The sequence below is a fragment of the Ptychodera flava genome, chromosome 1, assembly GCF_041260155.1.
Source record: "Ptychodera flava strain L36383 chromosome 1, AS_Pfla_20210202, whole genome shotgun sequence".
NCBI classification, from domain to species: domain Eukaryota; kingdom Metazoa; phylum Hemichordata; class Enteropneusta; family Ptychoderidae; genus Ptychodera; species Ptychodera flava.
In genome coordinates this window covers 52,308,581-52,326,389 of record NC_091928.1, presented here as the reverse complement: position 1 = coordinate 52,326,389, position 17,809 = coordinate 52,308,581, and the positions used below count along the sequence as shown (strand labels likewise).

At 36.7% G+C, this 17,809-nt stretch overlaps 1 protein-coding gene across 1 annotated transcript; it reads right to left on the bottom strand.

Moving 5' to 3' along the window:
- Positions 1 to 364: 364 nt before the first annotated feature.
- Positions 365 to 6,481, bottom strand: LOC139145662 (tripartite motif-containing protein 2-like). The gene is made up of 5 exons (XM_070716950.1): positions 6,463 to 6,481; positions 5,533 to 5,688; positions 4,718 to 5,014; positions 3,020 to 3,094; positions 365 to 2,483 (listed from the first exon to the last, which is right to left on the bottom strand). The coding sequence occupies exons 1-5, from the start codon at positions 6,479 to 6,481 to the stop codon at positions 1,696 to 1,698; spliced, it is 1,335 nt and encodes a 444-aa protein (XP_070573051.1). The 3' UTR covers positions 365 to 1,695.
- Positions 6,482 to 17,809: the final 11,328 nt, after the last annotated feature.

Below are 17,809 nucleotides of genomic sequence, written 5' to 3'. Positions count from 1 at the left end.
AGCTTCTCTGCCCAAAGTTTGCACATGCAAAATGTTTCGATCTTTTAAATACAATCTGGCGAAACTAAGGAAATATAAAGGACAAGTGGTTTCACAGAGAAAATGCAGAGTGGACACATGACATTGGATTCAATACACTGGATGCTCACAGATAGTATACAGCTGAAACATTTTGCTTCTTGTACAATTTGATACCTTCAGATGTAGTTTAATGGCTTCATTCCTAAGCAGGGCCTGGGGTCTTCTTTTGCATTACCGGTATCTCAATAAATGACATGTTTCTTTATTTAGACACATATAACTCTGAAAATGGCAACATGAAAATCATGCCCATTTATCAGAAGTCAAACACACGTTACAAAATGTGTTATGATTGTATTTTTTATCAACTTTATTGTGAAAGGTTGTGACATTATGCTCATGACCAAAGGTTTAAATCGTACAATAATTTGAAACTAGAATATGCCAGTGTACAAAGTTGACATCTAAATTATCAATACATTACATATAGCTCTACTTTGAAAATTCACTATTTCAACAAGACTTGACAAACACATTGTTGAGATATGTTGAATTTGACATAGTATACGCCTTTAAATTGAAAGACTTTACCAATGCACACATTTCCGACAAAGAAACTTTAAAACGTTGTCTTTTGTGATTAAGAACAAAAGTCTGGATTCCTGCGTAAAATTTGTAACTACAGTAATAAACAGTAACAAATTACCACTATTGCCTACACTTGAAATTCAAAATGGCCGCCATTCCCGTGTTAACTTTATGGAGAAAAACTAAAATTTCGATTTTCACAAAATCAGATGATGAAAACTCTATTCACTACACGGCCTTAAAATGAGCCACCATAAATCAGTGGTAGTAGGCCAAAAGAATATTGTAAACGTTAGTCTGAGTATCTGTCCCCAAGGCACACTCTACCCTAAGAATAACTAAAGAATAGCAAACTTTCTGTTGCACGTAAAAAGCATCCAAAATGTAAGAATTACCATGTCACTGTTGAAACTTAAATACACGAAAACAATACTTAAGGAATCTTTTCAAGAGTTTCAAAATTCAGTGCAGGCTTTGTAAACTCAATGGTGAAAGTCTTGAGTCTAAAACATTTACTGAATATGTAGTCACACAGAATAAATTGCATGCTCAGAGATAGGTATACCGAATTGTAACAATTAGGGACAGTTTTAAGGAACAGTTCATATTCAAAATGTTAAACGGCTGACAAATGATTCATACACTAATGAATGAAGTTCTCCCACTGGTATATAATGTTCAATCGTAACAACTATGATAAGAATATCACTCAGAAAGCATGACAGTTAATCAGAGATATTCTGTATCTATTTATATAACTCTCCATGTAAAAGCTAGCTCTGATTGTGGACAGGGAGGGTTTTTATTGTTTTATCGCTATTGATTAAAACTGAAGATGACTGCACAAAGGCCATAAAACTGTTTAAGTGTACAAGATATATAATCTGAATGTTACAGGATTTAAATTTCACAATTTTCAGGACATCATCACATGAAAATTCAAGAATTTGATTCAAGATTTTTAATCTTCTTTCATGTAAATGCTGACAGTATACCTCAGCATACATATCAAAACTTTCATGACCATAAATCAGACGTACGCGTTGTGCTTAAAATCAATGCTTTTCAGTACAACCTACTTCTCATTCATTCTGATGGGACATATATTTCAATACAATGTGTTTCACCTGCAACAGCAACTCTGCCATCATCGGCGACTGCAATATACTCTGGACAACGTATCTGGAATAAAGTACACTGCCACTCACCGCCGGGTTTAAATTTGACTGCTCTGTGATTGTTCCAATCACAAATGAATACATTATTTTGTTCATCTACATCGATACCGCGAGGATAAAGAAGCTGGCCATTATCATTTCCAGGAGTACAGTATTGATGCAAGAGATTCAAGCTGCTATCGAAACATTTGATGCGGCTTGTGGCATTATCAGTCACAAGGATGACATCATTGCTGTTGACAGCCACAGAGTGGGGGAAACCTTCCTTATATTGCCCAACACATTTACCATCTCTGGTAAGTTTCATAAGTTTTGATACCTTTTGATCAGTCACCAAAATGAACCCATTCTGCAGAGCTATGCCCGTCGGTGAATCAGCGCCAAGAAGCCGCAGATCAATCAATTTGATGATCGTTTTGGTTTCATCACAAACAACAATTTGCAAATTGCCATCGTCAATTATGAAGTAATGTTTGTGTTTTGAGACGGCTACATTAATGGGTCTGAATGGCTTCGGAAACTGACCATCAAAGGTTCCCAACACTGACTCACACATATCATCCTGGTTAATAATCTGCACCATGTTGTTGTCTGAGTTGCATACTGCCAGTCGATTACCAATGAACGCCAATCCTTTAGGATATTTGAACGGTTGCCCATTTTGTGGACCGGGTAATCTCCTGCTCAGCCGATATTCTGAAAATTTTACGAAACGTATATTGCTGGTCATTGAAACGTCTACAATGCACTTTAAGGTAACACATGCCATGAGTATCTTACCAAGTTTGTGAACTGCAGCAGTTAGATCTGAACGGGACAGCAAGAAAGTAAATGCTCAGACCATCGTAATCTATAGTAATGCAACATTTCAGTGGAGGGGTTACATAATTCTACTCACATGAAAGGAACGCCATTCAAACATTAAGTAGATTATTTAATTGGGGTGTGACGCTATATGATATTAGAATTCTAAGCACTGAAGTTCGAGAAGAGAATTACAGAAGACTTTATTCTGCATCCAAAATAAACATGTACAGGCACGTTAGAGAATCAACCCCATTGTGCAGTGGTTATTGTCCATTGAGTAGAAGTGTTTGTCCTAGGAAGCATCAGTAGCAATGAAGGGTATGATATTTTGCATAATTTAATGAACACCAAAATGTAATGGTTCAACATTTTGGAAGTTTATACCGTAAAACAGTATTGACGTAAGAAGTAATGTTTTGTCTTACCTGGAGTTGCAAAAGTTGCAGGCCTTTTCATTGTAAGAAGTTCACGTCTGGTCATCGGTTTCCATTCAGGTATGGCTTTAAGATAATGGATATGTAACAAATGGATATAACAAATGGATATATAACATCATATTTAAATCAAATTTTTGAATAGTAAATTGAAAGACATCTCTTTAAATTTAAATTCAGTTAAGTTCGTAGTGGTAAGCGAGATAGTACGATGTCCGGGAGAGTTCATCAGAATTTTAAATTCAATACTTGAAAACGAGGCTTGACAAGCGCCTTTTGAGATGTTTATTATGGCTAGTTTCTGATAAATATTTTAGTTCTTTATTAAAGATTCCTTTTCCATTTGATAGTTTCGATCTCAAGCATTTGTTTGTGATCTGGGCCATGAAAGTTATTAATCTGGCGACCACATAGTCACAGGGGCATGGTCATTTTGTGATTATATGATAACAAAAACACAGGGGATATTTTTTGGTTGCCTATAATGGGTAAAACACTTCCTTTTAGTATTACGATCTTCTTGGAATACGAGTGATAGGGGTACGACAATCCCTCGTAACCCGCACAGAAAAATAGTACTTTTCCACTTATTCATTTTGACCTAATATTGTTTATATATACCCTAATATTCAGGAAAGTAAGGCGACATAGTGCTTGTTATAAGGGTAAAATATTATAACAAGAAATTACGCTGCCTGTATTTTTCTAATCTCTTCTAAATGGTGAATGGTCGACAACAATGTACGCAGGAAAATTGATGAAAAATAATAATGCTACAGACTTTGAAAGTTAATTTGACAGCTCTTTTTCTAAAATAAAAGAAATTTACTTGATTTATAACATGAAACAAAGAGGATGTTTACACGCCATGCCAAGTCGACATCTTATTTGTCGTGTTTTGTGTTCGCAGTATAGCCCGCCAAAGTTACAATAGACTATGCCTATACCCTGTGACAGCACGAAATAAATAACCGCTTTTAATTTAAGCAATCCAGTTACTTTAAGCCCTAGTATATCTTTTTGGGCTATATTTTTTCAGCATTTAATTCCTTGAAGCAACTGCAGTTTCTTGTTTTGTTCCCTAAAACATGAGCTATATTAATGTTGGGCATGCGTTCATACTAAAGGGAGTAGAATGGGAATGTTGAGTTGATACAAAGAACGAACGCACTGAAAATACAGCTAACAGTCGAAGTTATTGGGCCTTTAATTCACTAGTGTCGGTGCAATTTGTGTCATATGGTACGAGCCGATATGCGAATGCCATATGTCGCAAATTGTAGAATCTCGCCCTTTGACACCCGAGTGACCGTTTGACAGATGAACCGCCAAAGTCAGATAATACCACCCCAGTCAGATGAGATGATACTCCGAATACAGGGTTCTCACATGAAGAAATTTGGAGACTATGTTTAAAGTAGTACAGTTCCAATTCCTCGGCAAAATCTTTTTCTTAATATTATCCTTTCGTCTACCATGGCAGTCGTTCAATTGAATCTGAAAAGTGTTTTTTGTAAAAGACGTTTTGTGCGTGTTCATCTTCTATGAATTTTGGATTTGTATTTTACCAAGAGGTTTTGATCTCTGACTTCTCTGCCAAGTGAATAGAAAAGTTACGGAGTTTAATTTTGGGTGCTCTGTTAATGAAGCAATGTCTCTGGTAAACATTCTTTTAGGGTACACTCTTACCTCTTTTGCTTTCTTTTGGCATCTTTGGTCTTTTTGATTGATCTGCCATCGCCTTACCATCTTTCTGTCCAATCGGTAGTTTACGTTTGATGTCAGTATGAGTAGGTTCCTTCATTGTTCCCTCTTGAATTTCAATTCGCAAAGGTTCAACTATCGAAGACTGAGAACTCTGTCCTTTTTCTCGTTGTCCCTCTTCAGACAACTCAGATTTACTTGGCCCGGCTATCCCTGCATCACGTTGTTGTGTAGACATAGTTGTCTTAGATTCATCTTCCTGCTTTGCCGTTTTTTGTTCAGCTAATTTGCAAGGAAGATAACACATAAATAACATTTGCTGTTGTCTGTCTGTCTGTCTGTCTGTCTGTCTGTCTGTCTGTCTGTCTGTATGTATGTATGTATGTATGTATGTATGTATGTATGTATGTATGTATGTATGTATGTATGTATGTATGTATGTATGTATGTATGTATGTATGCATGCATGCATGCATGCATACTTGTGTGTGTATGTGTAGGAGTAGGTGTATGTGTGTATTATGAGTGTGTGTTGTGTTGTTATGTGTGTATGTGTGTGCGTTATGTGTATGTATTTGTGTATGTGTCCATGTGTATGTGTGTGTCCGTGTGTGTGTCCGTGTGTTTGTATGTGTACGTGCGTGCGTACTTAAGTATGTACGTAACGAAGCAGACACATCCACAGATGGACTAATCCAAAATAGCTTCCCATGCTTAAGATACAAATGATAAATAGGGTGTTAAGAATGACAAAAGTTTTGGTGTTTCTATCAGAATAAAAGAGGTACATAAGCTTTCACCTTTCTCATCTTTATCATTCAGAGACTGAATAGACAGTTTTTCAGCTACTTTTTCCTCAATTTGGCGTTTTTGCATAAGTGTCCTACACAGTTCCCGTAGGACATTTATTTCCTGCTGGGCGTCCACTAATCGATTCTCCAGTATTGTTCTGTCGTCTACCAGCAAAAGTCAAAGAGATACTTATTATAAGTGATCCATGTGCAAACACTTAGCACTATAATAATCATCGGAATAACATTTACTACATATCAACATTCTGAAAAAAAAAATCGTCATCAGTTTAACATTTAGGAAGCTATAAGTTTCCATCAAACACTGATGGCAAAACACAACTATAGTGACTGTATCTCGGAAGTTTACACTTAACAGACGTACGTTGCATCGTAAAGACCCTAATCATTTCCGGTGTTTTCCGGCGAGTTTTAATGAATATCCAACAGCATTTTTTCTCCTATTTTTGTGTTCAGAGGCAACACTTGGCAGCTGTGACAACCACAGGCTCTAGAGTCAATGCAGGCGAACCGCTAGCCGCCACTGATACAATATTTATTGTATCAGTGGCGGCTAGCGGTTCGCCTGCATTGACTCTAGAGCCTGTGGTTTGATGTATCGCTAATGCTTTCAGGTGGCTTCGCCCTGTGTCTAACCACAGCGACTGTGGTACATATACTTCCTTACTCCCACTCTAAATTTCCACATTACCAGATGGTGCTACAGTTAAGATGTGAATAACTTTCCTGCTTGCCTAGTAAACACAAATAGCTGGTTCAGCTTCAATATGAGTTTTTGTCGCCACGGCCCCTTCTTGCTAGATACAGATCGTAGACTTTAGACTTCCTGATCAACTGTAAAAATGATTCTGTGACAATACGTTTGCTTTTCTATTTAAACGAAGACTATTTTCTGTTGACCAGTAAGTAGTCTCTTACTTTCAAGCTGGTAATTCATTATTGGCTATCAAGTAATGGCGCCAATTTATATCTATATCTCAATTATCTCAACTAGGATCCAGCCAATTTTAAAACTGACACTTGCTGCTTTCGCAAACTCGGTGATCAAGGATGCTATTTGCCATAAACTAGCTGGAATAGATACGTTCGGCTGACCACCGACACAACCGAGATCGTTGTATGACAAGAATCATGGTTTGAAGGGAAATGAAATTTGACAGACTTTTCTCAAATTTCATCAACTGCAAATTGCAACATCAATATGGTCTACATGTAGACCTTTTGTAGACATACATTTGGTCAGTTTATCCCACTCAATGTCGCTGCAATTTCTCACATTCCTGGCCGCTGGGAATGCGGGATCGACAGTGTGGGAAAAATCGATCCCACACTCTCAGAAATCGTCCCACACTCTGCAGTGAATATTACACGAGCTCTGATTGGATGATAAACGGTCTGTTTCTTCCCACGCGCAAAATGTTATCCAATGGCACGACGAGTAACACACGGACCGGAACTACAAAGTAAGCAGGTCAGAGTACAGTAGCAGACGACAGAGTTTTCATGATTTTGGTCAATGTTGTATGTGTCCAATGTGAATTTAACGCATTTTGTGATCATGTGAGAAAAAGAATCTCACACACCAAGGACTTGGGATCAGATTTCTCACACTCGTTGGGAATATTTTGTCCAACTCGTGTGAGAAATCTGGTCCCAGGTCCTTGGTGTGTAAGATTGTATTATTCCTAGTCGCTATGCTTTCATTTGCCTTTGTCGCTCGGTAATTACTGCAGTGACAAATCCTGCAAAATACTGTATCCGCTTGACTGATTGGTAAGTGTACCCGTGTTTTTTATTCTTTCCTCTTATAATCGACTTTTGACCGCGATGATTCAGCAAAAAATAAATGAGCAAAACCCAAAATACATGAGCGTGTGTTTTTAGTATATCTAACACTTTTCCGAAAACAATGTTTTGTGTATCTTTTTGTGTTCAGACTCCGTTTGTCTTACGGAGTCGCTGACTACACTTGATTCATGCCACGTACGTGAAATGGACATTAATGAAGATGGGCGACCTTCTCAACGTTAAATTCTTCAAGCATAAATTAACATAATATAACGAATATTCCATCGAGATGCAATTCAATAAAGTGCATTCAGCTCAGATATGTGGCCGAATTAAAATAAATTATGAAATAAGCCAATATAGATGTACTAAATAAGAACACAATGATAACCAGCTCTTACACATTTGACACTACGTTGTCATCAAAATATTCCGAGAGTCACAAATTTTGAACGGTTATTTTTGACATGTTTGCATTTATGGCTGAGAAACTCATATTAACTGCACGGGTCAATCTAACGCTGACAAATGGATAACTATTATCAAACTGATGAATCTGCTCACCTGATGTCATGTCAGTCTTGTCATTTGGCTGGTCTTGCGCTGCTCTTTGTGTATCATAGTCTATCTCTACGCTCTGTGAATGAAGATAACAAACATGCAAAACTGAACATTGTTTTGATGATATGCAAACGTAAAGTGTTTAAAGTCATTGTTTCTAAGTTTGTCCAAAACTTAATGTTTTCCACTGAAAACGTACGTCACACAACGGTAGCTTTGAAATTATGCATGCAGATCTGTATGAGATGCTTGGTAACTTGCTATTTATTGTCAACCTGAAAGATTAACGTTCACAGCAAATTGATTCTTCTTTGAAAGACATAAAACATATGAAACTTACTGTGCCTACATAAACTTGCATTACAAATGAAAATATCCCACCAGGTGAAGGAGCTACGGTCCATAAGTTGAATAATGCACGACTTAATCTTTGTTGTGTCACAAGAAACATAGCCTGCATCCATTTGCTAATTTTGTAATGTTACCAAAATTTATTTTGCTTTAAATTTACCTGTAATTCTGCGGCACTCGCTTCTTCTATGTTTCCATCCTGCACATCCATTGGTTGAATGCCACCACCATCTCCTGTGAAAGGTAATGTTACGGATTTGATCACTTTTAAATCAATAATTTTAATAGAAGCAGTGAAGGCAATGTATCCTGAAACCAATATTACGTATATCTTAGCAGGAAACACACGACATATCTTTAATTGTTTTGTAGACTTACTGTTAAGGAAGAACAGTTCAAGTTCATCAAACTTAGATGGGTCATAAGTAGCTGTCAACTTAAGAGGCATTCCAACGGTGGCAGCCTCCTCTCTCATTTCATCTGTTATCAGGATTGGTTCCAATGCATCACTCAGACTGTCAGATCGGCAACTTCCCTCAAGTCTGTAGAGATTTATAAGTCTTGGAATGTCCACTGAGATTAGCAGGGAATCAGCTGTCATACCAGATGTTTCAACTCCATGACCAAATTCATCAATGAATATTTTCCTCACGTTCTCACTACGTGAATCACTGTTTATTACCTTAACAGCTCTTCTCTTCAAATAGTGTTTGCTTTTCTTCCATGCCGTCTCAATTCTTTGCCGATCTGACTGATTTGGGTCACACTGCAGTTGCTGCTGATACACATCTTCATCAAGGTGAACATGAACTGGAATTTTCGTGTCTGATTTAGAATCTGAAAGTACGTGCAAAATAATGAATAAATAAAATTATCACATTGATTACTATTTTTCAGTTTTGTTGAGGTGTTCATCTTATTTTGGCCGAACTACATCTCTTGAAATGGTCGTGATTTTTAGCTTCTTTTATCACTGTAAAATATTTTTGTCGGTTTTAGAGGAATATTTATTGTAGCTTCTAGAGGAATATTTTTCAAAAGTAAACATACCATATATTAATGTTCCTTGGCCATTGTCATGAGACATTTTACGTTATTGTTTATTACATAATATATATTATGAGTTGGGAAAAATAATCAGTAAAGCAGATTACATATTTAAGTTTTATAATTAAAGTTTACGCAATAGATGTATTGCGACGTTATGGTTGAGCACCTCCTTTATTGTTGAGTAGGTACTGTAGGTTACAAATTTGAATGCGATTTAAAAAAATTACTGAATTTGCGTCAAATTTCGGGCATCAAAATTTATATAGCATTAGTGCTGATCATTATGTCAATATAAAAAACACTGCTAGGTCTGAATGAACCAGCTGTCGGAAAATATTTATTACATTCTTTATTCTCTATATTTATTTATTGAAGCTGCAGCTCACAAAACTATTAATACATGTGCATCACAATTTATGATAAAATATTAATTTGCACGCAGTGTATCAATTGTGACTATAAAAACTATGCATTATGAGTAAGAATGTGAAGCAGCCTGTTCAGAGTTGAATTAATTTTAGCATACTTCAAATAAGAAAGAACTCAACTGATATATATTTCAAAAAACGAAACTGATATATTTATGGCATGCTTGTATTTTCCAACTTACCAGGAACATTGTTTGGTTCGTTGCTTTTCTCCTTGGTGTCAATAAACCAGCAAAGGTAGCATAAGTGTATTCAATATCTTCAGTTTTCATTAAGGCTTCTTTAGCTTCTTGGCCTTTTCAAATGCAAGTTCTGTGTTAGTGATAACATGTATTATTTTCGCAGAGAGGTCACTGTCATATTTTACAACACAGCTGTCTGCTTCCATTGGAAGGTACTGACTGACCAGCTGCCCTAAATCTGTATTCTTAAATGCAAAGGTTGGTATTCCAGTTGCCATTGCTTCTAAACCACAAAATGGATAGTCCTTGTAGCAGGATGAAGGTAGGCAGAGGTGAGACTGATGTAGGTATGTTAGTAAGGTCTTCGCCGAGTAAGATGTGTAAAACTGTAGTTTTATGTTGCTACTTTCCAGTTTTTCTTTAAGGCTCTTCATGATATCTGTCTGATTCTCCTGTGATGAAACCCCTACTATTTGCCATACAGGGGCATTGTCATTGACATTCTCAAGCTTTGCAGTGACATCGCTGATTGAACGGCCAGTGCCTCACACAGTTCAAGAGCTTTGCGTGTATTGAACTGTCCATAGGTCAGTATTTGGTGAGTATTTACTTCATCTGGTAAATATGGATCCTTGTAGAAGAAGCTTCTCCTTGGTTTGGGGAAAATCTGTTTATGGGGTATCTTAGCCAGTTCCCTGTCTTCTATGTTTGCACGATATTGATTAATGAAGTGTCCATGCATCTTTGGACCAATTGAAAATATGATGTCTGCTTCACTGGCCATCTTAAGCATCTTTTCGCCAACCTTCTCCCGGTTCACATCCCACAGATAGTTATGATCGTCATAAGCATGGTTGATCATAACCAGGTCTGCATCTTTGAATAGCTGTTGTCGAATGTCAGCAGCAGCCTTTGCAGTCTTTGGAGCATATCCAATGACATGCTTGATGTTCTTCAGTTTCTTGAGATAAGGAAAATATATTTCATGATTAAGTAACCACTTCAATTCTGGTCGATCTTCCTCAGGTTCAACTCTTTCCTTCCTTACAGCTGGTATCAGAGTAACACCACAGTTCGTTGCATCCTTTTTCTTCTCTTCACTAATTTTAACATCAAGTACAGTGGAATATGCTTTAATAACGTTTCCGACTTTGGCTTTTCTTGCACAGAAATCTTGAATAAGTGTTCTGTGGAAGCCTGTCAATCCACAGTCATTTTCATCCCATTCATCATTCACAAATAGTGCTCCTGCTTGTTGTTCAGGAATGTCCAGTTGGTGGAGTTTTGCTTCACGGAAAAAACGCTCATGTATTGCTGCAGCAGTATTCTTTCCATTGAAGATATAGCCAGCTACGTGTTGCAAATTCTGCAAATGCTTAAGTTGTGGATAATAATGCTCATGGAATAGAAAGCAGTTTTCTCCTGGTAGATCTGCATCCGAATTCAACAATTTTTCCATTGTAACTGGTATTAATTTAACGCCAATGATTTCGGCATCTCTCTTCTGTTCTTCGGTTATTTCAATATCAAGAATGGCGCAGTGGATTTCAGCGTCTTGATCGCCATCTAGCGCCCTTTCGCGGAAGTCACGGATGATTGAACTAGATGACTTAGCTGTAGAGCTTACCTCTTCTACCTCCCAGGTTTTAAGTAATACTAATGCCATGACAGGTGGATCAGGAATGGGAAGCAGATGAAACGGGGCTTGAGAGAACAGATATTTCTGAATTTGTGTCTTAGAGGAATATCCGACTATGTGTTTCGCATTGTCATCGGAGGGATCAGACCATTCGGGTTTTTTAGCTGGGATCAAAGTAACACCAATACCGTTTTACTCTCAAAGAAGTGCTGAGTATACAGGAAACAAACACGCATCTAACTTTGATCAAAGTATACCACTTCAATCGATGCATTCAGCCTGTGCTTGTCACCATAGGGTTATCTTTCTAAGGTAAAACAATGAAAGGGTTAACCCTGGGCCATTATGCACCAGCTATAAAAATGCATCTTTTGCTGACAATCATGAACATCGGTGAAAGGCTTATCAAAATAACTAGATAATAGCAAGTTTCAGAGAATTTTTATAGTGTTTTGTTTATATGAGATGGAATAAATATGGCTATAAAACGTCATGGTGAACATACATGCATGTCGCTGATAAAGCAGTTACCAAATTTGTCGCGAAGACCAAATTATATTTTGTTGACCATGTCACGTTTATCATGAACAAAATACTACGGCCAGAATAGACTGATATGTCACAGATTTTCAACGTTGTTTCAATTGCTTGTGACTTAGATGTAGTAGTCAAAATGAGAATAGTAAATTTGGAGCGCTGGGAATCATATAATTTTGGACAGTAAGTCCATTTTGTTTTAATGTATTAAAGGTAATGGTATTTATGTCAAAACGCTTTCTGTTCTGAGACGGCAACTTGTCAGGGAAGGCAAACTTAACAAAGTTACTACTTGTTGATTGTAGCCACATTCCCAATTCATCTTCAAAATACAATGATCCCCATATAATGAGTCAGTAAACACCTAATGCTTTTTATCTGAACTTGAACATTATGCATGATTTTAGGTAAACTATAGCAATTGTAAGAAGCTGCCATGATTTACATTCAGTTTGGTGTATGGATAAATGTCCCTAGTGTGTGATACGAACCAGGTCACTAGGTTATTTCAGGTAAACATTCTTGTATTATTTATTAACCATATGTAAATATTACTAGATGTTGTATGTGGTTGTTAATGGGACAAATAGTAAAGTGCCATACACTTACGACTTTGTTTCTTACCACGCTATAGTTTGCATGACATGTAGTTGTGAACATTTTAAAATGCTCTTTTTCACAAAAATATGAATTCAACAATCCCCATGCATATGACGTGACCGATTCTTTATGATTGTTGAATGAGTTGTATGTATCACTGAGGATGAGCAAGAAATCTTGACGTGTTATTCTGGCAAAACAAGACGATCAAACAAGCAATCGAGCAATCAATAGCAATTTTTCACTTTAACTATGAAAAGCGTGACTTTTTAGCGGCAGTAACTATAGTAGTGTTAGCAATTACACAATCACACATTACTTACCGTTCACTCTGTGAAGCTCCAGGTGAATAAAGCTCGTCCTATGTACAGGCGATGATTGCTGGAGATGATTAATACAAAACAGGGATCACTGCAATCACCGTCATGACAACACGAGCAACAAAACTATTATTACGCATTGAAAGGTAAATGTACAATGTTAGCGAAGACAACATACTTGCATTTCATACATTTCAATTTATTCAAGTTATATTTAGCAAAGACAATAAAATTCAGATTGCATATTTTTAGTGAGTGTACATAACTCATCCTCTGTTCAATTCTTTTCCAATGTCTAAGTAAATGGTATTTTGATAAGACTTCAATATGTTTTCAAATATATTTCAACTTCAATTTTTCTCAAATCATTTGTCTTCTTGGGATGCAACATTTTAATTTTTGCAAACATGATACATTAACGGAATAACAATTTCAATCTATATCATTTTCTGTGATCTTCTGTCATAGGATTACACTGTTCATTATATTTAAAAGAATTGAATTTATCTGCACGTAAAGTGATTACATAGACTTGACCGAACACTTGTGCTTCTGAAGAAAATTAGATTTTGCAATGTACATGCCTCGCACTTCTACTTATTCTCATGTTCATTATAATAGAATACGTGTAAACAAGATATTGTCGTCAAATATATTAAATAAGTGTCAGTGTTAGGTTAACCTTTTCAAAAAAAGCAAAAGTATTAATTTTGTGCGATTTAGGTTACTGCTTGATGAGTAGAACTCATTCAGGTTATCTGCATATTAACAGGCTCTGATAGCTGCAATAATTGTAGCCAAAGGGCCTTTTTTGCCGAGTTGGCTATAAAAAAAGCACGGCAAAGAAAGGCCCGTGGGCTACAATTATTACAGCTATAGGCTCTGGTAAAGTGTGGTCAATATGCTATCAGGTAATCAAGCTAGTGAAGGATGAGTTTTCATCGATTGGTACGATATGTTATATGGGAAAACACGTGTGACCAGATAGGATAATTGCATAAACAATGAAATCATCTGTCATCTGAAGACAAAATAAAATCTCAAGTAGACCATACAAGTATACGGCGCCACTATATTTAGACACCTCAAAAAGTAACTGTTTGTGACTGTTTGAAATCATGAAAGACAGACAGAAGACACAAGACTTATTGAATCGTCACCTACTTCAGTTTTGTGATAGTTTCATGGAGTTTGACTTTTTATTAGTAAACAATCTCCAACTCAAGAAATTCGCTACAGTTCAATGTCCTTGAACTTTGAAATGTGTTGTTCTCTTCAACATCATAATGCTTGTGTTTTACCAACATCACCAAACGTGCCTAAGCACATTCACCTAGACTTATACTTTATACACGTACCATCACGTCTTGTGTGCATCGCTCGAACCTCTTGGAGCCACAATTGGCTAATACGTTTGCAGGTTTTTATACGTTTGCAGGTTTTAATAGTACAAAACAGACTCAAACAGTTTTAAGTCTCGCAAACATTTGCGTGAATCTATCATTGTTACGAGAAAAAATACCTTGTACATGTCAGGAATTTTTGTAACTCGCATTTCCAAGATGTGTTGTTGGCTGCTGGTTGGGACACGATGCAGCTATGGTTAGAATAAGAAATTCAATATCCACACCTAAATTGAGAAAAACAACTTACCTGAGACTGTAACAGGTGGTTTGATTAAAATGAGGGGACGTCCGACTGCAACGTAAGCTTAAAGATGATGTTCAGATACACTCTAGATCAATGGCATGTATCAAAATACTAGCAATCAAGACAACATTTGAGAACGCCGCTAATTTGGTGGGGCTACTTCCTTACAATGGCGACCATAGGACTCGTACCAACTGCATGCTGGGAATCAGATGAAATACGACAAAAATCAAAGTTCATTGTAGCAAGTCACCGTTTTCGTTTCTTACAAAGTGAATATCACAGGGTCACTTACATGAAAACCTATAAACAAAACAAAAACATTTGCAATCTACGTGCTCCTTCCACTTGTATTTGTTCCATTTTTATTCCGTTCAGTTTTATAATTCTGTTTATCTCGGTGTCGTTTTATTTAACCTGACAGGAGGGGTTTGGGTCACGTCGTCACTTCCTGTTTTCTGCCCGTTTTCAAAGAGCTTTTAGTTCTAGGACAAAGTATTGTGCCTTCACAAACAATAAACCCTCTGCAAAGATTGAGTCCTTTAGCCCATTATGGTATATATTTTCTGAAAGCCTTGATGTTTGCCCTTTTGTTTGCATTAAAATCATGCATTGTGATCGTCAATTTGAACGGACTCTCCAAAAAACCCGGATTTTCCCTTACCTATACACAAGCTGCGGGGTTTCCCCGTTGAAATTTGCGGCTGGTTATTGACCCTATTTTAACACCCTGAACAGTCCGTAGCAAAAACTTAGGACACCTTAAAGAAATCCGGGACACAACTTTTAGGTTCACTTTGCTGTCAATGGTCAGTGTCAACTTCGACCGGAAACACAACATTGTTTGTACAGGGGAGTGTAAAAACAGCTTTTTCAAATTGACTGTCACGTGATCTTATGTAAACAATGATCATAAAATACATATCACAGAAGTTGTAATAGCATAGTGTAATATGGTTAGGAGCTCAACTGGTTGAATGGACTTCACTGTTTGGAAGAGCACAATATCTGTCCCACCAAGGCACGACCGTTCTTATACTAACTTATCCATTGTGTCCACAAAGTAAAGGGAGCCAATTCGTGACAAGATCTGTCATTTTTTAAACAAAACTCACTCATACACATCGTTCTACAAGGTACCATTCATTTGCCTCTTTAGGGTAGAATGTGCCCCGAAATGAAAGACTCAAATTTTGCTGAAACTTTCCTCCATGAAACCTTTCAACCATTCCCTTACCGACTCAAGAATGAAAAGGTGTCACCGTTCAAATTTTAGTACTAGAGAAACAAATTAACATTTCCCGATATTTGAAATTAAAAATGACCGCATTCCCCTCCATGTAAAGTTTAAAGAAAAAACTAAAGTGTTCGATTTTCGAAACAACTATGACGGTGATATTTTGTCTTATTCCAAGAGCTTAAAATGAGTCCACACAAGTGATAAATTAGATAAGAAAGAACTTGTAAAAACTTTGAGAGTCTGAATATCTGTCCCCGAGTTGCACTCTACCTTAAAGAAGCATTGTTACCTTGATGTCGCTCATCTCAATGATGTGCATGCATTGACATTAAGCTGATAACAGTTGTATTAAGGCTTGTTGGATTTAACGTCGATAAACAGTTTTGAACGTATTCGAATGTATTCTCTAAGTGGAAATATCCCAAGTTCGTTGCAGATTACAACAAATGCGTTAGAGCCCTATCGCGCCCGTTTTGAATCGACCGATTTCACCATTTTTAGACACATACACTGTCGATACGTGTTATAGAAAGCTGATAGCACACTAAGCTAATGGGACGAAGTTGTATGTGTACGTGTGAACATAAGGAGTCTAACGGGTCAACACTCAGAAAATAGCAGAAAAAGCATAGCAGCCAATGTGTACATAATGATGGAAGAAGCAGCTTGAGTTATACTTCCCGAAAGGCTTGTTAATTTCGAAAAAAATGTGACGCTTTATCTGTGATTAAATGACCAATATTTGTGCAAACGTAAGGGTCAACAATATACATTTTTGCAATGCTTCACATAACATTTGTTTACTTTATGTGTTCCTTTGTATTATACTGAAAATACAGCTGGTATTACACATTGCCAAATGTTCTTTTTACTTTCATTGATGAATTATTTTCGATAATAACATCAACATTGCTGAAGAAATGTAGACAATATTTCATGGAAACAATATCAGCTGACAACTAGTTCAACTTTATTATAGTATCTGTAAAATTCATTTATTGAATTGTCAGTAGATGTATAATTTGTTTCCTTTTTGTTACAATTTTTGTGATTAATATAGTTTTTTAATGTCAAATACAGTTTATTTATTGTTCTGGTCCCCAAACAAAATCAGATACAAAGTTATTCAGTTCGTCAACTCAGCCTGTACATCTGTATACTCCCTTGCTATTGTTTACGACTTGATTTATGTCTATGTTCAAAGCTTTGATTTTTGGACTTCACAGTCCACTTCCATAGCTTATAGCCATGTTGTGTAAACACCAGGAAAATCTGATGCGGTTATCTCGTTGAATTAAAAAGTACACACGTCACGATCAGTGAGTCAGAGCAGTAAATAGAGATCAATCTATATCACTTCATTTTACATTCTGTCAGCAGACTGTACGTGAAGAAAGAAAGTGGAGGCTACATCAAACAGCAATCAGTAGACTAACTTTTAAACAGTTTAGAAATCGTTTTAGCAGGGATCTGGAGTTCGCTTATACTTGAAATAGACCTCATTAATACGTCAACTACATTCACACGCTATACAATACAGTTGAAAGTATTATATTTCTGTACTAAAGAGAAGGTAATTTCAATTTTCTAATCAATGAATCCTAACAAAGAAATTAAAAAGATATCGACAGCTAGAAATAATATCAAACTATATTGTCGTATTTCTGTTCTGAACTCGTAAACAGTTTTGAACGGGAGTTAAGAGAAATTTCTTGATCCAGATGTGCTTAAATTCCAGACTTCATGGCGACTGCGGCTTCAACTTCTGGTTTGCGTGCCATACAGAGAACATTGAGGAACTCCCTTTTCAGAACGGTGTCTTCAGGTGTGCTCTTAACGTCTAAAGTAGCCATGATCCTGAAAAATAAAGAATCGAGTATTGATTGTTTAATCAAGGTAGAATGCACCTCGGGGACAGA